At 43.6% G+C, this 20709-nt stretch overlaps 2 protein-coding genes and 1 long non-coding RNA gene across 3 annotated transcripts in view; 2 read left to right on the top strand and 1 right to left on the bottom strand.

The window, feature by feature from the left end:
• LOC308326889 overlaps window positions 1–1102 on the top strand; it is a 9652-nt gene extending 8550 nt beyond the window's left edge. The window contains exon 3 of the long non-coding RNA XR_013965140.1: window positions 1001–1102. This is a non-coding gene — a long non-coding RNA (uncharacterized lncRNA). The remainder of the gene's footprint in view (window positions 1–1000) is intronic.
• Window positions 1103–3497: 2395 nt separating this feature from the next.
• Window positions 3498–5489, bottom strand: LOC308327611 (uncharacterized protein; the record flags this gene model as incomplete). Its single annotated transcript, XM_080781134.1, has 2 exons — window positions 3498–4978; window positions 5129–5489. 2 exons carry the CDS (start codon window positions 5487–5489, stop codon window positions 3498–3500), a joined length of 1842 nt encoding a protein of 613 aa, XP_080637260.1.
• A 3740-nt stretch (window positions 5490–9229) lies between these two features.
• slc47a2.1 (solute carrier family 47 member 2, tandem duplicate 1) overlaps window positions 9230–20709 on the top strand; it is a gene marked incomplete at its 3' end in the record, with an annotated part of 43435 nt that continues 31955 nt past the window's right edge. Inside the window, exon 1 of the mRNA XM_080781133.1 lies at window positions 9230–9334. The remainder of the gene's footprint in view (window positions 9335–20709) is intronic.

The following is a 20709-nucleotide window of genomic DNA, read 5'->3' as shown; positions in this document are numbered from 1 at the left end:
CGCCAACACAACTCAATCATTATCTTGAATGGCAGCAGCTTAATTACTAACGCTCAAAGAGAACTTTGTGTGTGTGTGTGTGTGTGTGTGTGTGTGTGTGTGTGTGTGTGTTGTGTGCGTGTGTGTGTGTGTGTGTGTGTGTGTGTGTGTGTGTGTGTGTGTGTGTGTGTGTGTGTGTGTTGTGTGCGTGTGTGTGTGCGTGCGTGCGTGTGTGGGTGTGTGTGTGTATGGAGGCGGGGGGGGGGGGGACCTGTGCAGTAAAGTGCACAGATGACTCATCCAGCAATCATATGACTCATCAATCACTGCAGTTACCAGCCATGTCTCCCTTCTTTAGCTATTCTTCCATTTCTGTCTCTCAGGCTTGATTTATACTTAATTTGCTTTGCTCACCGGTGTCAAAAATATCAGATCTACAAACTCATAACGCATCACGGTGCAACCCGTTGTGAGCCTGTTGATCTGATCATTTCTATGCGCAATACTATGCGCAACCAATTATGAATCAGGCATCACAGTCTCTTACATACAGTTTTTTGTGAGGTTTTATCTTTGAATTCTGCTAAGATGCTGTTACACTCGGTGAAATCACTGCTAATTTAAATTTAGGGGTCATTTGCCCCCTGGTACTCGATATCTTTGCATTTGTTGTTGTTGTTCTTGTTAGACAGCCTGTTCTTTAACCAGCCTGTTCTTTAACCAAATTGCAATATATTTATCATTGTTAGGATCACTACAATGTTTATGGCGGCTTGCCATGTTAGCTGTCTCTTGTTTGATTGAGAGAGCTGTTGATACTTTGCTCTATCTATGTCATTTCCTGTGCTCCTTCTTGTGCATGTTGGGAAAAACTAACAAGATACACAACTGAGTTGTGTAGTGTATCATGTTAGTTTTAAAGATGGTTTATCAGTTTTTCACGTGTTTATGATGTGACAGTACTTCATTAGACCCCTTGGTGTGGTTGTTATGTGCAATGATGTCTTCCCTTTGTATTTAGGGTTTCTTCCTGGAGGCTAAAACCTTGACAGTCAAACGTGCCAATGAAAAAAAAACAGTGATATAGTGAATCACAATATCATCCCCTCCCCTAACCCCCTTTATCATACAACAACAGCTGTGGGTGCAGCTTCAGTTGAGGTGGATCACCACCCATCACCACCCTCCAGGCAAACCAGGCATAATTAATGAACTGGTGGGCATGTCCACATAAAAACGTCACTTTAACAAATACTGTACACTTTTTGGAAACAATTCTTCCTCCTTATATAATAATAATACCTGGTGATCGTGTTTTAGGGTGAAAATGTATCAAAAATAATCTTTAACATTTTCTTTCTCTCCATTGTTTACCTTAATATACAGTACCTGTATCTCAGTAGGTATTTTATTCTGCGGTGTGGTGAATGTTTCCTCTCGACAAAAATCAATCATTCTTAGGCTCGCCATAGCAAAAAACCTGATGTTCATGGAACGTTAAATTGAAATCAGAGATTTTGCTGTGTAATGTACAACAAAAAGGCATTAAAACCCTTAACTTTAATAAAAAATAATTGCTTTTATTTTTTCTCTTATAGCAAAACTAGTAATCATCATGCTGTTATTTACACATTGCACAGGCATATTTATTTCACACTGTACATCTTACAATGCTAAAGGTGACAACAACAACACTCTCCTTTTACAAGACAGGGCGGCTTCACTGCAGACACAGTGGCCTTCTTCCTTTTATTTTTTTGTATTTTTTATGTTCACAGTTTAGTCAGAGAAATGGCCATCTTGGTTTCTCACTGTTTTCTTTTTTCTTTTTTTTTCTTTTTTTGTTCTTTTTTTTAGATGCAGTAGAAAGACGTGCATTTGACGTTTTAAGCACAGTCGCTGACTCCCCAGGCCTGAAGCTTCTCAATGAATGTCTTTTGAAAATGAACTAAAAGGTTTGCCATCTCTTGGTTGATATCTGTTTGAAACCCTTCCAGATGCAGCAGAACAGATGGGTGCAACTTCAAGTATCTTTTGTTTAAACGAAGGAAAAGAAAAATATTATAAGTGAAAAGCAAGGCTTTGTGCAAAAACTAGATGCAAGTGAGTGAATGGATGGATCAAAACTTAAGCTGACCTACATTAAAAAGGACCTCTTGCTGTTCAAGGTTGCTTTGATGCATGCAATTTAACTCTGGGAGTGTAAAACATATATAATATCCATTTTACACCCCCAGAATTAGATTAACACACTGAGGTTTTTTATGGTGTGATAGCAAAGCACAGTTGTTTCTACCCGAGAATGATTAAACCCATATATAGTCTCTCATGTTGGAAGTGTTTGCTGCCAGTTTGTGCTTTTGAACTCCACAGGGTCTATACTGATTGGGTAAAGCTTACAATAACAACCATGGTGCTTGTAAGGTGACATTGTAAATACTTACATTTGAAAGAAAGATTTGACGTGTGCATTTGACCCCTTTCGTCTCAGTTCATTAAGGAATAAGAAGGCAGATGATAAACCATTTTTCAGTTTTGCCTCACTGCTGTTTTTTTTTGTTTTTTGTATTTTTTTCACCAAAGTCACTGTCATACTATGGAATTCATATTATGACTTGCAGAGAAGATAGCAAGTAGTGCTGTAAACATGGGTCTCTTGCACGTTTGACTGTGAATGTGTCCAAATGTGAATGCATGTGTGAGTTTGCGTGTGCATGCATGTGCTGTGTTTGTGTGCATGTGTGCATGCGCGTGTGTGTGTGTGTGTGTGTGTGTGTGTGTGTGTGTGTGTGTGTGTGTGTGTGTGTGTGTGTGTGTGTGTGTGTGTGTGTGTGTGTGTGTGTGTGTGCGTGCGTGCGTGCGTGCGTGCGTGTGTGTGTGTGTGTGTGAGAGAGAGTGAGAGAGACATTGCATGCTCTTTTTTCTATCCTTTTCTTCTTCTTTTTTTTAAGAAAACTCTGAAATATGCAAGAGCATCAGAGATTGACCTGAATGGAGGCAGACATACACCATGGTATATGTTCTGTTTCAAAATGTAAACTGAGCAAGAGGCTGAACATGGTTACAGGGATTCGCTTAAGCCTAATTTAAACTCTGTATATGACTGTGTCGCTTTACCTTCAATAACTGATTTCCAAGCTAACAACATTGCTAACTTGAAAATGTGTTCTTGTCGGCAAGCTACAGTCAGTAACTTAAGCTTTAAACTGAAACCCTTCTCATCCTCTCCCTGTCCAGAAATCAAGAAAAACAAAAACTACAGTAAAATTTAAACTAAAAAACTGAAAAAGTAAGAACAACTATTTCCTTCTTAACACTTGCATTCCCACCACACTCAAAACACCATCCTCCACTCTAAAGCCTGACTTTTTACTTAGTTGTGTGTCAGTGTCACATGCCAAAAATAGCCCAAAGATATTTTGGATATTTTTGTGTCAGACACTGGTGCTCAACTAAGTGTATCCACAAAGCATTTCGTCCCTCTGCTCTGTTAAATGTCTCCCAAAAAGTTATCTTTATTAATACATTCTGCGTTTCATGTAGATCCTCTCAATAAAGTTCTCCAGTTCCTCCTCACTGTCCAGCTGGGGAACCAGTCCGTCTTCCTCATAATCATCTCTTGTTGTTGTCACTTGTTGTTGGTAGTAGTAAGGGGGACGTCGCCCCCTCCTGGGCGGAGACATGGGGTTGGGGGGAGGTAAGGGTTCGTATGTCCGTGGGTGGGGGAGAATATAGTTGGAAATATAAGGGGTTACAGGCAGACGTGGTACTGCCTGCTGCCTCCAGCCCTGCCCTCGACCCTTACCCCCAGCTCTGTGCCTGCGCCTTGGGGGCTGGAGGTCAAGGTCCTGGGGGCCAAATGATTGGTCCCTGGGGGGGAGAGGCTTGCCATAGAACTGTTGTTTGGGATAAGGGAAGTATACCGGGTAATAGGCTCGATATGGCTTCTGGTAGTACGGATAGGAGGGGAAGGCTAGAAACTGTTTCTGGGGTTTGTACCAGTAGTCAAGCTGCTTCTGAGGCTTGTACCAATAGTCCTGCTTGTATGACTTCACTTTATCCTTTTGCCATTGCTTGTTAGAATTGTAAGCATAAGGGGCCTTCTTGGGGTTGTTGGAGGCTGTGTAGTGGTAGATGGGCGGAGCAGCTATGGGCAGGGGTACCAGAGGTCGGAAACGCGGCGCGACAGGATTGCTGATTGGTGGCTGTCGCTGCAACTCTTTCCTCTTCTTCTTCTTCTCCTCGACGTCACTTATAATCTCAATCACGTCGTCAGCAGGCAGGTGTAGCTTGCTGCTGACCTCAATCAGCCTGTCAATCATCTGCTGGTCCATGTCGTCATCGCTGACCACCTCCTCGGAGCGCTTGTCCTCAGCCGTGTTGCTGGTGGCGAAAACCCCACTGCTCTTCTGCCGGGGTGTCATGTACGCCTGCTGCTTCTGCTTCCTGCCCATGTACTGCAGCAGCATATCGGACGCGATGTCTGCCAGACGCTGCTCTTCCTCCCTCGCACGCTCCGCCTCCTCCTGCTGCCGGAGCACCTCCTGCTTCTCGGCACGAGCTCGCACCTCCTCGTCAAGACGGGAGATACTTTCCTCTTCCTCCTCCACCTCCTCCTCCTCCACCATCTCGACCCCTGCACCCTCGTTATCGAAGTCGTCCATGAAGTTCCCGCCCTGTGTCGGCCGGTTGCTCCCCTGCTCCCCCTGCCAGTGGAGTTTCTTGCCGGCGCGAGCCAGCTGGGTGTTGTACGCCTTGTAGCCCTTCAGAGGAGGCAGGATCTCGTTGTCTTGAAGACCCAAGTCAATATTTTGGAAGTAGCCTCGTATTTTGCGTTGCAGAGAAAGGTTCCCCCCTCCCTGTGAGAGGGAGCCAGGTCTGCCCTTTTCTAGAAGTCTCACTAAATTGCTTTCCCCAATCTCCTCCTGTCGAGCTCTTTCCTCACTAACCCTGTCGGCCAGGGTTCTCCTGTCCTCCATCAACCTTTCTGGACCCTCTTCTGATGAATTGTATTTCTCTCCTTCGCGTAAGTCATCACCCTGTGCAGCTAGTAAATAGCCTAGCTCTTCCATACCCCTCTGAACTCCTCCCCTCTCCCCTTGTGAACCTGTTCTCTCTCCCTCCTCCTTCCCCATTCTCCTTATCTCACCAGATTCTGAGCTTTCTACAGGGAGCGGCTCCTCACTCTGTCCCGCTTCCCTGGCTCCTTGGCCTCCGTCCTGAATGTCCCCTGGGTTGTGCAGGGCCTCTAGTAGAACAGCCAGCATTCCGGCAGGGTCCGTTTGGCTATCTTGACCCTGTGCCTGGTCTCCTTCGGCGGTGCCGACAACAAGAGCCGGGGATTGGAGGGCGTCCTCTTTGCGGTGTGTCCGGGTGCGCCCTTCCGCCCCTCCTCCCTCCCCTCTGTCACCCCACGCAGGGGCGGTGCCAGCCAGCTGTGGAGTGACAATGAGAAGGACCAATAGGAGGAGGCGGGCTGTGGAAGGGATGTGACGACAGGTCATGACCATGCAGAACTGGCAGGAGGGAGGTTAAGCACCTGGAAAAGAAGGGCGGGTGGTTGGAGAGGGGGAAAATGCATGTGAGAAATCAATGACATTACAATGCACATGGTTTCTGTTGAGAATGCTGCAGGTGTATGTACAGTGGTCAGAAATACATTCAACATTTTGTTTTAATGGCTGGATCTACAGATCACCAGAACGGGTTTGATTGATTTTTAGCCATGTATTCACAGTATTTCGATGACATATAGTTCAAGCAAATTACACAAAGACAAATAGCCTACCAAGTATAGGCTACCATATAAATCCTGGCACAAATGCATATATCTTGCAAGTATAAAATATAGACGCCATTTGGATTGTAATTTGTGTTAGAGAATGCTTTTTTGCAGTTGATTAAGCTAGTCTTGAGAACACATTTAATGTTGCCATTCTTGCGTGACATGATGAAGGTATCAGGACACGCAGATATAGGCATGGTTATAGTAAACTATAGTAGCCTACTCTATGAGGTCGTTAATTTCCGTGGGTTTCTGGTGGAAAAAACCATATAGCATATATATATATTTGTTTTTGCTTTATATTTTTATTATTTTCATTTTGCTAAAAGCCTGAACATAATGTGGGACCTTTTTCCATTTTTCCGTCGCATGCGTATCGAGCCATTGTCCATTTGAAATGCTTTTAAATGATAAATGAATTTGCCTCAGTCAGAAGTCGATTCTTCAGCCAGGGTTAACGAATAAGCCAACATGAAATTAGTAAAATGCGTCGATGAGATGAATCAGCGTAGCCTATAACACTGAGTAAAAATTGATCAGTCGGCTATATTCGAAAATATATCTCACCTCTCCCTCCAAACGAAAACGCATTCGACTGCCATCACAGCTGCCATTACACATATACTCTAAAAAAACACTTTAAATAAATAGGTTATTGCGAATAATACACCGGCCATCGTGTGTGATCACAGATGGTATTCCGTGCGCCATGTACTCGCCCGTCTGATGTTGAGACGGCACGGCACGGAGAAGTCATGCGTAAAAGCAGCCGCGAACCCCGGGGTCACCGAATCGTCCATTCCCCCGAAGGAATGAAAAAATAATAATAGGCATATACAAAAAATATAAAAACCGAATCAAACCATAATCGAAAACCATTTAGATTTCAGGGACAAAGCCTTGCATGTGGTGTCACACTCGGAAGTGAAAGACGTCGCTTTGTGCCTCAGCTTGTGCGCCTGTTTCAGAAGTGATATAGTGGCAGTGGTGGAATGCAGCCAGGCGCTCAATTTATGCTCATGCACAATAGATAGCCTACACAACAACGACCATCCCATTTCACTATTTATTATATATTTTTCTAAAGCAGATTTGCAAAGTTGGAAACGAATAAAATTGCATTTGTTAGATAATAATGACATAATGTGGGGAATGGGGATATTTGTATATTTGCATATTTGATTCGGCGCTAATAATTGAGGCATAAATGTGTTTTGAAATCTTAAAATTGACCCATCATTTGTTGCATTCTCATTTCATTTCTGTGCACTTAACAGATAACAGCCCTCCTGCTGAACGACAGGTGCACATTTGTGGTATATAGCCTATAGAGCCTAATTATCTGCGCATATAGGATAAGGATATTCTTCCGCATTATTGATCTATAATAGGCTATTGCAATAATTCATATACAAGAAGCCTTCAGAAGGGTTTAATAAAAACCTTTTTATTTAATTCAAATAATAGTGCAATAGAATTCATTGGTGACTCACTGTGCAACAGTCTTACTCGATTAGCCATAGGTAGGCTATAGCCTACTCGGACTTCAAGTTGCACATTTATTTACCTTTATGAGGCAATACAACAACCATACAATAAATGATCATTTATCTGTAGCCTATAATGAACTGTTATCTAACATATTATAGCATATTAATTCTTCTGAAACACATGGGAAAGAAGTAAAAAGAAAAAAGAAGAAAAATAAATAAGAAATCACAAACATCGAATATTCCTCCATGCCTCCCTCTCCCCCCAATTCCACACAAAAATCTAAATAAGATTACAATCTAATACAAATAAATCGTCTAGTCCACTCCAAAGTGACACATTAGACGGATTGGTTTTGGTATAGCCTACTACTGCTGCATGCTGTATTTAAAGCGAGAGTCCTCACACTTACCTGGAATCCCACACGGGGAAAGTGGTGAAACTCACAACGCGCGTTAAACCAAGATTTGTTTCATTAAAAGTGGACGGAGAAAATGTCTGTCTAATCCCCTCTCTGTGAGCGACATGAAAATGAAACGATCTTGGTGGTGCTTTTATTTGAATAGGGGTGGCATTTAGATCGAAGCAGGACTCAGGAGTATACTGAAAATATTCATTCAGAGAAATGTTTTCAGTACCGCGGTCAGCGCAACTTTATTGTATTATACCCCCCCCTGACCACGTGACTCCCCCCCTCCCACCCCCCAGTCTGCAGCGTGCGCTGACGTCACTTCCATTGATAAGAGCGTTCGAGTCGAGATGGTGCTCGGAGTCTCTCTACGCTGGCCCCGGCTGGTGGGGACTGGTGAATGAGCGGAAATGGCATGAATGAAATAGCACTTTTCTTCAATGAAAAGAGAAAATTGTAGAGATAGAGCTGGTGCGCAGCCATTTTCCTCCCCTACATATCAAAGGTTAGCGTTTGGCTCCTTGCTTCTTTTGCTCTCCCTTGTTTGAGGTTCCATGATGGGGCTGGCTGCTGGGAGAGACGGAGTGACCTGTCACAGGATTATCGTCAATTAGGGTTGATTGGCTCCTTATGACTTGCATGAGTTGCATCATCTGTAGCTAGCTCCTGCCAGGAAAAGACACTCAGCCAGCCAGCCAGCCTATTTCTGAGGCTCAACAATAATTGCTCAATTTGTTTCGTAGTTACTGCGGCCAGGCTAACCAGGCCCTGCCTGGCCTACTTAATTAGGCTGACAAGTGCAGTAAACAGTTCATAGGCCTAAATAATTAAAATAAACATATAGACCTGCAACATTTCTGACATATGTAGGGCAGGCCTAGTCTATGGCCCTGTGAGGAAGTAAAGGCCTAAAGCTTATAGTCATCATAAGATATCTTTGGTGAGGAACTACTGGAGAGGAACCCTTTACTATCTTATCTATATTATAGACTATCAGTGCACATGGTGCAAACATTGTGGAGAGTGTAGTTCTTTCTGATGTGATCTGAAAGCCTTGACATGAGACCAGCAAGAGTTAGTCACATTTTATTTATTTATTTATTTATTTATTGTCCTCTCATTTGAGGTTATGTGCTAAGCAGAACTGACATAGTTGAATCGAATACATGAAGACTGGGCACCAATCCTCAGTAGAGTGGGCACTTGCTAAATCCGAGCACCAAAACCGATTGGGCAGTGGGATACCGGGTACCAAACAGAGGGTACTTGGTCAATCTGGGCACAAAAGTATTCAAAATGTTCCCGTTTTCAAATGTATAACATTTTCAAAAATCCTTTGAAAATAGCAGAACTACTACAGGCTCATAAAGGTGCATCAAAGCAACGTGTGGTGAGCTTGTAGATCAGCTATTTTGTAATTGCCAACTCCTGCATCTGTTTGTAGGATGTTGATGTGCATCATTCCCTTTCTGCCTTGGCCTTCCCTTGGGTTGAGGGGGAGATGCTCTGAGCATAATGGTAAATGGACTGCATTTACCACATTTGGAGGAGCCAGGAATCGAACCTGGAACCATCGAATTGCAAGACGGCGACGGCCACTCTACCTCTACTCTGCTCTACTCCTGATCCACTGCCGTACAGTGACCAGTACCATTCTCCTCAACAGTCAGGTAAGTGACCAACATTACATCACTTTACTGTAATGTAGCCTTTAAAACCAGGACAATACAACACCTGTCCTATGCCACATCACAATATTAGGATGTCCAAAATCCCAGACAATATCTGGTTGTATGTGTGGACTGTGGGTGCACAACTTCTAAATAAACTCGGAGACCTTTCCTGCACTTTGTGATTTATAGCAGTGGTTCCCAAACGTTTTCATGTCAAGGACCCCCAAATTGACACTCATTAGCCCAGCGGACCCCCATTTGAAAAGATATGCCAGGGACCCCCATAAGAAGATTTTTACGGCTCTAGCAGTGATTCTCAACCCCTTTAATTTCAAGGACCCCCAGTTTGATGTGCATTTAGGCTACGGACCCCCATTTAATGGTATTTCTATCTCTGAGACATCCAATTTATATTGTAAAATCACTGTTAATTTAACTCTGAGAGTGTACAACATTTGTTAGAGTTACAGTTCTATGGGTCCATTTTGGATCCTAATTATTCACCATAGCTGGGGGACACCCTGGAACTCCCTGAAGGACCCCTGGGGTTCCCCGGACCCCACTTTGGGAACCTCTGATTTATAGCATTGCCAGAGCTGAAATGTTACCCCTTAAACCCTACAGTATACTTAATAATAATAATAATAATACAGTATACTTAGCCGACCGTTTTCCATTACCATGACTTGACTTATTTCTGTAGGCTCCTAGATAGAGCATAGTCACACCCCATCATCGGACTCTGTTTTGTGTCGTTTTCTTCAACTGGGCCCACGATAGTCCGGTTGTCTTTGCCTCACTCTCAACGGATCTTCTCCTTATCTGTTTTGGCCTCCCCACTTTTCTTCTGCCCTGTGGATTCCAGTCCACTGCTTTCCTACTATGCCTAGTGATGTTGTCAGTTGGTTTCCAGAGGGTGTGTCCAATCCACCCCCACTTCCTCCTGGCTGATGGAGTTTTGATTGGTTCTCTCCAACAGGTTGGCGTTTGACATTTTATCGGGCCTCCTGATGTTCAGGATGTGTCTCAGGTTAACAAAATGTCTGGAGTTTGTTGGTGGTTTGGTCACTCGCCATGTCTCCAATCCATAGAGGAGAACTGACTTGCCGTTGGTGATGTTGAATATTTAGATTTGATTTTGGAGTGACAGTAGCCTTGCGAGTTCCAGATGGGTCGCAGCGAGGTAGAAGCGTGTCTGGCCTTGTTGATTCTGCTTTAGATGTCATCATCTGATCCACCATCTTTGCTAAGTATGCTCCCGAGACATGTGAAGCGTTCGGTCTCTTTGATGTTCTCTCGCTGTAGTTGGACTGTTTGTTGTTTAGCCTCTTAAGTTATGTCTTCTTCACATTTATCTTGAGGCCAGTCTTTGCTGCCTCTTCAGACTGCATACCATGGGTTACACTAAATATCTTTGCAGGAAATATGTCATCTGCAAGCTCACAATGCTTTGTGGATCGTCTATATTTCTGAAAATGTTGCTCCCAGAATAGGGCATCACGTCATGGTATTCATTTGTAGGTTACATGCACAAGATGTGCATGTGTGTATTTAGGCAGCCTCACATTTGACACATGTAGTGCACCGAAAGCATGAGCTCAGTTCCAAATGTATAATTGATCATACAATTATCTTATTATCATCTTGTATTACTTTTTGTGAAGGTGAGATCAAAATGATCAGGACATAGTGACTGCTTAAATGTAACAGCCACCATAGTGGAATATGGATCTTAAGCTTTGATATCCCTACAATCGTATTCATAATGTCACTGAGCTCATGATGTAATGTCATGTGATTGCAGGGAGAGGAGGGCGGGGTCTGTCTATAACATGTACAGTATGCTCTCTGAATAAATGAACCAGTGAGTCATTGATCGCTTTAGGTTGGCCATGTAAGTAAGCACAAGGCATACCCTTTGTTTCTCGTTCAATCCTTATGTACCGTATGTTAATATGTGCTTTATTTGCAGAATGAAATAAGCATGGATCAAATGAAGTTGTAATTTGTTGGGATAGCCTGAGGCAAAGACTTTTCCAGGGTAATGTAATGTGTTACAGAGGCAATCATGCTTTGTGTGTGTGTGTGTGTGTGTGTGTGTGTGTGTGTGTGTGTGTGTGTGTGTGTGTGTGTGTGTGTGTGTGTGTGTGTGTGTGTGTGTGTGTGTGTGTGCGCGTGTGTCTGTGTGCGTGCGCGTGTGCGTGTGTGTGTACACTGAAATGCTTGATAGCGCCGGTTGCTTTGGAGAGGTAAGCGTGGTGCCTGAGGGCAGATGCTAATATAACATCCTGGTATTATCAACTGTCACTCAGCATTAGAGGTTTGTTTCCCTTTACCATGCTCACACCCCCACACTGATCAAGTGTATACAGTTTGCATTTTTAATAATAATAATAATGGATTTGATTTCTAATGCACTTTACATTCGTCCGAATCTCAAAGTGCTACAGTAGACAAAAACGTAAAACATTACGCAAAAACATCTGTGTTTTCATTTTTGGACAAAATGTTTAGGAGTATTATTATTATTATTATTATTTAAGCAACAAAAATAAATGTGTAGCGGGAATGTGCGTGTATAATTGCACAGAAATTACACGCTGTGTTCATGATTTGTGGCATGTGTGAAACGGACCAATCCTGCAAGCTTTGGACGGTAATCTTAGCCAATCGGGATGGAATATGGGAAATGGGACAGATCCGTGTTGATCACATAGATCACATAGATATCGCAGTCCCACCCCCTTTCATGACGACGCCAGGCCCAGGAAATGATTCCCAATGCATTTTTCCCATAGACATTTCAAAAGGTATTTATTTAAAGACGGTTACACCGCGGACAAAGCCAACTCGAGTCGTGACAACTCATGACAACAAACACAATATGTTGGACCAAACAAATAAAGAAGAAAAACAACAACAAAAATGTTGTAACCTGCCGTTTTTTTCCTTCTTTCTAGTTATTTGTTCGGCCCAAAACATTGTGTTTGTTGTCATGATTTGTCACGACAAGAGTTGGCTTTGTCCGCGGTGTAAACGTCTTTAAATAAATACTTTTTTAAATGTCTATGAGGAAAATGAACGGAGAATAATTTCCTGGGCCCTGGTAGGGGGCAGGACTGCAACGCTCTATAGAGATAGTGTATACTGATTTGCGTGATGTATGGATAAAATGTGTCCAAGTAATGAAATGTGTTTTGCAAAATCGGCCTCATGGTGGTGCTATAACAGGCCGTTCTGAAGAATTTGGGGCAGAGGTTAGTCATTGGCATCCAGTGTGTTTGAAGAGTTTGGCGGTGCCGGAGATTAGCTATACACGGACGGACGCACGAACACACACACACACACACACACACACACACACACACACACACACACACACACACACACACACACACACACACACACACAGACGGACGGACGGAGTGGTCTCCCCATGCCTTCGGCCTGGTGGAGACAATTAGGCTTCACTCTAATTTACATTGCAGACAAATGGACCTTGGCAGGAGGTTGCAGCACGCTGGTGCAAACTGCATCATGTCCAAACTGCCAAGACAAACAAAGGATGACTCCATGTAGATGCCCTATTGTTTCTTCAATTAACCTTTTTTTTCTTTCTGTGTGTGTGTGTGTGTGTGTGTGTGTGTGCGCGCGCAAAATATTTGACATGCTCAAAATGAAGGATCTTAAGGGATTGGGTACGATTGGGGATGATGAATTTTCCCTTCTTTTTTGGGGGGATGACATATTGGCCATAATTATGGTAATGCAGGGTGGGGGTGCCTTCAGTAAGTGTGCTAATGCAGCTGTACCTAGAAGGGTCTTCTATCTGGAAGTGCCAAAATAGGACTGATGAATAACAGAAGCTTTTCCGCCCATACCACTTTATTGGAGGGAGGGAGGGAGGGGGGATAATTGCACCACGTGGTCTCTGCCACAGAATGTATAGAGCTTGGTCTTGAATCTCTTGATGGTGTGTGGCATTATTGTTGGACCCCAGGTGCCCACGACATAATCAGTGCAATTTCACCCCCCTTCTATGTGTTTTATAAGGGTGGGAATTTGCTGAGAGCTGCAGTACATTAACCCACACATTTCACTGAAAGCCCTTGTACTGCCCGTCTCTGTGAGAGCTGTTGCGCTTGGTTACTGTGATCATCAACCATCGGATGTGGTTTCGTCTTTTGGTGTCGAGACAGCTCTACAAAACACATAAAACCACTCTGATGTATCAAGTGGGCCCGCAGGAGAAGTTACGTTGGGATCCCAGCGAATGAACTGGAATGCTGTCTGCACTGTGTGTGTGTGTGTGTGTGTGTGTGTGTGTGTGTGTGTGTGTGTGTGTGTGTGTGTGTGTGTGTGTGTGTGTGTGTGTGTGTGTGTGTGTGTGTGTGTGTGTGTGTGTGTGTGTGTGTGTGTGTGTGTGTGTGTGTGTGTGCGTGCGCGCGCGCCTGCCTGCCTGCCTGCCCGCCCCCTATTCTGTGGCTGTCTGCGATTTATTTACCCGCTGAATATTAGCTATAGAATGTGCATTGCAATCTTTGAGGTAGCAGTGGCATCAAAGACGGATGGCGTTGCTGCGGCCACAGTGCAGGCAATGAATTGGGAGTTGATGAGGCGACTCATATCAGTGCGTGAGACATCAGTCCACACCATCAATCTTTCCTTGTCTCTCCTGTAGACACTGAGCACATGCATGCATCAAGATCAACACACACACACACACACACACACACACACACACACACACACACACAAGCACAGAGACTTGTCATCAGTGGTGCAAAGTAACTAAGTACGTGTCAAGTACTTCAGTAACATTTTTAGGTACTTTTCCATTTCCAATTTTCAAAACTTTTACGTCTAATCCACTAAATGGCAAATATTGTACTTTTATTCCACTACAATTATTGTCTCCGCCAGGCCGAAGGCACATGGGGAGAGAGTATGTTTTGCACAGTGTGTGTGTGTGTTCGTCCGTCCGTCCATTTTCAAACTAGAAAAAGTGGGTCTCCACCAGGGCAGGTCAGGTTGTGGCCTCCTGGTGGCGCTATAATAGGCCAATGTGAAAAGGGTACCATTTCTTCTTACGCCTTGAATGGCAATTGGATGATTTGAGGCATTTTGTTCCAAAAATGTGTTTTGCAAAAATCCACCTGCAGGCCAATGTGAAAAGTGTGGGATATATTCCTCAACCTAGTAGGAAAGTCTGTGAAATTGCACGTGAATTCACGTGAATTGCATGCTGCTTTCATGATTTGAGGCTTTTTGTTCAAAACGGGCAATTACTGAAAACCTTGAAAGCCAATGTTAGCCAATTAAGATGGAATATGAAATATCGGATAGATCCGTCTTGAACACGTGACTATGGAGGACGATTTGCGGGATTCTTGGACAGAATCTGGAGGATTCAAAAGGATAAGGAGGATAAAAAAAATTGTCTCCTGGTGGCGCTATAACAGGCCGTTCTGGAAAGTTTGGAGCAGAGGTTCATCGTTGGTATCCAGGGAGTGTGTGTGAAATTTGGCATCGACCGGGTTAACGGTGCCGGAGATTAGCTGTACACAGACGGACGGACACGCACACACACACACACACACACACACACACACACGGACGGACTCACACACACACACACACGGACGCCGGACGGAGTGCAAAACATACTCTCTCCCCATGCCTTCGGCCTGGTGGAGACAATGAAGGCATTAGAGCTAAGTCACCCAGTGGTATGGGGAAATATTCTTGATCATGCTAAGACATGGGTTAAAGTGTGGTTAACCCCTGGGACAGTGGGACACATTGCTTTTTCACTGCAGTAATAACATTCCATATACCATCACAGCCCTATTGTTGCCAACTTTATTAGTTCATTTATTACAGGTCAGTTAGTGTTATGTTTTCCACATAACAATAGAGAACTGGTAACCCACCTCTTACATGCAGGAAACGATGCCTCACTGTGGTGTGCCTCAGGGCAGCCTGACTGTCAGTTTGAATGGCTATCATGGCTCTGTAATGCTGCAACACGTAGAATTAGTCTGTAGAAGAAAATGTTATCTATGATGCTTTTGCTGTCAAAGTGGTGTCCTGTGACTGCAAGTGGAGGTGTGTGTGTGTGTGTGTGTGTGGGCTGGGGGGTTGATGTTGGTTTGTATGTAAAACATAAATGGAACAATAACTGACCTGTAATAAATGAATTCTATTGAATCACAAGCTAAACTAATAAAGTTGGCAACAACTGAATGGCAGAAGTGAATAGCGCTGTGATGGTATATGCAATGTTATTACTGCAGTGAAAAAGCAATGTGTCCCAGCGGTTAACCACACTGTAACTCATGATGCGGGTATTGTCCCAGCCCTAGGAGTGAAAGCTATGCTGTATATTGCCTAATAGGCGATCGCCGGCCTGTCGGCCCCCCATTCGCCTTTTCTTTATTGGGTACTGCCTCGCGCTTGCCCCAGCCCAGTCCCTTCCCGTTCGGCATGCCGAAGCCCCTCCCACCCCCTGGTTTCTCGATTTCACTGTAGCACATACACTTGACAGAGTTGAATATTAACACATGGATTATGATTTGACTTTGCAGAAAACAGACTGTCACCAGAGGATTCTAGATTCTCCACAGGGGAGCAAGCTTCAAAAGGTTAACAATCTGCCTTTTGGTTCAGGTGTCGAACTGTGAACATTCTTTACTATGGTAAATAATGACTGGCTTTGAGGTGAGAACAGGTCTCTAACAGAAGAAACATTTTCGCATGAGTCAACAGACTTTGTCAGAGAGAACTTCTTGTTTAGTTTTAATATTACATACTCAAGTAGTGATGAAATATGCCATATGATTCACCATATAGCACAGGTTCAATCACTGTGTTTTGTTGTGACTTTCCTGTAGCTCCAGACAGTTCGCTCATAACATTAGCTGCTGTTGTCAACTTGTCTCTCACTCTGCGTTGCGGCGTTGCAGAGTATGGGTTCAGACTTCTGCGTTGCGGCGTTGCAGAGTATGGGTTCAGACTTCTGTGTTGCTGCGTTTCAGAGTATGGGATGGCTTAGGGGCAGCCAATCATGACTAGGTACAGTAGGTCCCTACTAGAAGGCAAGCCACCAATCATGACTAGGTACTGACTAGGTCCCTAGTAGAAGCATGAGCGATCATAAGTCAGGTTTACACCAGGCAAAAACTAGCCAAAACAGTCCTTTGGCTCATGCAGAATACAGTAGTGTAGGTGTAGGTATATTTTGGGGTTAAAACAAAAAAGAAAATTGTTAAATCTAATCCTAGGGTTAGGACTTAGGGTTAGTGAGGCTCCATTTTCGTCACCGCTAAACCCCTTATCCCTAAACTTCTTTGCCTTTTTTTACTATTTTTACTAGTTCAACTAGCCAATCTACATTGACACGTTGTGAGCTTGTAGACTGGCCATTTTAACTATTCAAAAATGTTTTGCAAAATAGTAAAAAAAGGCAAAGAAGTTTAGGGATAAGGGGTTTAGCGGTGACGAAAATGGAGCCCTTGATGTGCTTTATAGGAAATAAAACATATAGAATACGTATACAAAAAGTGCACTTTTCAGTACAAAACAAAGAATACATAACAAATGCATATAGAATAGAGTATAGTTATAGAGTTTTACAGTAAAACGGCAAGAGTTGGGTTATATCCCACTTGGGCACAACCCCAACCTCCAGGTTTACCGGCTACCGGTATTATTTTTGGTGCTGGATGATTGAAGAGTAGTCCTGATTGTACCTGACTCAAGGTCAATCAGCATATACAATTCACTGACTTCCACACACACCTCTAAAACTCCTTGTTGAAATTAAAACTGTTATCGGTTAGCAACACACCACCCAAACTGGAAGGGAAGTCATTTGAAAGTTGTTTGAATTGCAGTAATTTGCCGTTGTGACTCATCGCAGACTCCCACAGCAACACAAACTCTGATCATCCCACAAGGAAGAACATGGTAGTACAACAGTATGATTTGTGATGGAGAGGTGTGTGTGTGTGTGTGTGTGTGTGTGTGTGTGTGTGTGTGTGTGTGTGTGTGTGTGTGTGTGTGTGTGTGTGTGTGTGTGTGTGTGTGTGCGTGCGTGCGTGCGTGCGTGCGTGCGTGCGTGCGTGCGTGCGTGCGTGCGTGCGTGCGTGCGTGCGTGCGTGCGTGCGTGCGTGCGAGTGTTTGATAGACCTCTGAGAAAGGTGTTTAAGGATTACAGATGGAAAGATATATACAGTAAGCTCAGTTATGTCACAAAGCAAGTAGGAGTAAAGTGGGAGTAAAACAATATTTGTCCAGACAAATGTACTACCTGCAACCATAGACTGTAAAAAATATGGACAAAGCGTTCCCCGGGTCTAACATGGACGTAAAATGAAGCCTGTAATTCCTTGCACTGTAAGTCGCCATATTTCTAGATCCGTTTGGGCCCAGCTGGCCATTGGCTGGCTCTGTTTGGGCCCAGCTGGCCATTGGCTGGCCCAGACAACGAGGCGGGACTCCCCCCCCCCTTAGTCTTCGTTGGTTTTTATTTTGACTGAACGGGGGGTGGCTCCCGTTCATAGACTGTAACGGTAGCCACGCCCCTCAGAACATACGTGACTTTATGGTAATTTCTTTAATAAATGGGACCATAATTTTCCAAAAAGAATATTATGACATGAGAAATGAGACTTTAAACTGGTGACTGGAAGCAGAAAGTATTCATGACCATGTTTATTAAGGTAATACAGTCTAGGTGAAGTTGGGCCCAAATACATGGGCCTCTATGGAGCTATGGGTTTTTATGACAGCGCCACAACAGGCCATTATATGAACTTTCAGGAAGTCCCGATTTCCTTAGTGGCTTCACGAAATATCTGTCTGACTGCCCCCCTGCCTGCAACAAAGCCGCAATTTGCAACACTATATTTTGTTTTATATGGGTTGAATCTAGTTGCAACACCAGCCATTGACAGACAGCCCATTCATACAAACAGAAAAGTGAGTGTATTTAACAATGTTAAACTCACCAAGATTTCAGCTGTACAGCAAGCTTGAATTATCCTCTTTCAATCTATAAGGTGTTTGTTAAATAAAAATCCACCGTAGACATATTTATTTATTTCTTTTTTATTTTCTTATCCCACGATTTTGTAACCCAGTTTTCTTTTCACCCAGTGCCAATTATCTAATGTAATCCTAGGCGCTACACTTCCTCTGCCAACCTGGGGGGGCAGCGGACTGACCTCATGCCTCCTTCTATGCATGAGGAGTCCAAGCTTATGAGCTATTTTCTGCTAAGAAATTCCGTGCCGTGTGTTTGGAAGTGCTTGTCAGAAGTCACTCAACGGTCATGCGTACCACCTTTTCAATTATCATGTCTACGGTGGATTTTTATGAAACAAACACTGCAGATTGAAAGAGGATAAAAAAATCTAGCTTTTTGTACAGCTGCAAATGTTGATGAGTTTAATTTAAATGTTGTTTCAAACTTTTCTGTTTGGATGAATGGGCTGTCAATGGCTGTGTTGCAAGTTGCAACTCTAAATTCAACCCATTATTTAAAAATCACACTTGTGTGAAGTGAGGGGCACTCTTATCATCATACATCATCATACATCACATTCTGTGTTCAGTCAATCAAATCATCGCAATGGGTTACACACATTTCTCAGCCAATCAAAGATTTGGCTATGGCCCCAGTGGAATAGTAAGAGAGTGGCAACACGCTTTGATCTCGCCGCACAGCGGGTGCCTATGGGCTATAGTTCCAAACATTGGAACTGTCCCATTGAGATTGAGCACTAGAATGTCGCCACTCTCTTACTATTCCACTCGGGCTATGGGGTACACACTGCTCAGCCAATCAAATCATCTCTATGGGGTACACACAGACACACAAAGCTGGACATCAGACATCGTCATACATCATCATACATCACATTCCGTGCTCAGCCAATCAAATCATCGCTATCGGGTACACACATAGCTCAGCCAATCAACTCATCACTATGGGGTACAGACAATGCTCAGCCAATCAAATCATCGCTATAGGATAGGTACATAGCACAGACACACAGAGCTGGGCATAGCATAGATGGGGCTGGCACTGCTCAAAAATCTAGTGTTGCAAATTGCGGCTACCTGCAACACTGGTATGGTATTAGCCTTTATTTTATTTATTCATTTTAGTTTTCATATTGCAATTTGAAGCAGTCTCAGAAATGGATATTTTGAGTCTGTTTAATCCTGATGTTGGGGTAATGCAGCGTAGGCAAGGAGACATTTGATCATTGTTGAGAGTGGGTGCAGAGTGGAGTGGTTCGTGGAAGCCAGAGTTCACAGCAGGCTTCCCGTGGGCTTAATTCAATGTGACATCGGTGGAAGGAAGTGTCCACTTGATAACCCAATGATACATCCACTCTCATTACCCCCTCACTTCCCTTAACACCTCATAGCTGATCCTAGTGTTCTATTACAGGCCGTATCCGGTGTACTGATGAATGAGTATAGGCCTACACAATAATTATGCTCAGACTGAGAACAGATGGATTATACCTTATTGTGTGTACTGTAGGTGTGTACTGTAGGTATCTTATTATACCTTATTGTGTGTACTGTAGGTGTGTACTGTAGGTATCTTGACTCTTGAGCGATCAGGGTATATTCCAGAATGCTCAAGATCTCTTGAAGTCTGACTTGATCAAGCCAGATGTGGCTTTTCTGGCAGGGCCGTGCAGAGACCACTGGAGCAGCAGATGCTCAAACTTATATAAACTTCAAACAATATTTAACTTAATTTACAGCATCACCTGTTGAATTATAGTGTGTGGAAAGAATCTGTGTGTGTGTGTCTGTCTGTCTGTCTGTCTGTCTGTCTGTCTGTCTGTCTGTCTGTCTGTCTGTCTGTCTGTCTGTCTGTCTGTCTGTCTGTCTGTCTGTCTGTCTGTCTGTCTGTCTGTCTGTCTGTCTGTCTGTCTGTCTGTCTGTGTGTGTGTGTGTGTGTGTGTGTGCGCGTGTGCGTGTCTTGGGCTGCTGGGCATGACATTAAACTGCAACTGTCAGCCACAGTAAATAGACAGTTATAGACAGTGCAGGCAGTTCCAGCATGTACCTTTCATGACAGCAATTTATCAGAATGGCAGCTAACCCTGTGCAGCTAAAGAAGATATGTCTGTGAGCTAATAGTATAGTTCAAGGCTACTCAACTTAAGATGACTCAGGGTCACTCAGCAAAAGTCCAAGGCCAGGCTAAAAATGACAGTATTATTTTGAAAAGTTTACATATTTAACAGACTACACGACTAATCACAATAGTAAGGAAACACAGAGTAGAAAGCCACATTTCCATCTATAAGGCCAAACCTCAATAAGCATAAACATTGTGATTA

This window comes from Protomyctophum bolini, assembly GCF_963924005.1.
Source record: "Protomyctophum bolini genome assembly, chromosome: 13".
In the NCBI taxonomy this organism is placed as follows: Eukaryota; Metazoa; Chordata; class Actinopteri; order Myctophiformes; family Myctophidae; genus Protomyctophum; species Protomyctophum bolini.
This window is presented reverse-complemented; position numbering and strand designations above follow the sequence as displayed.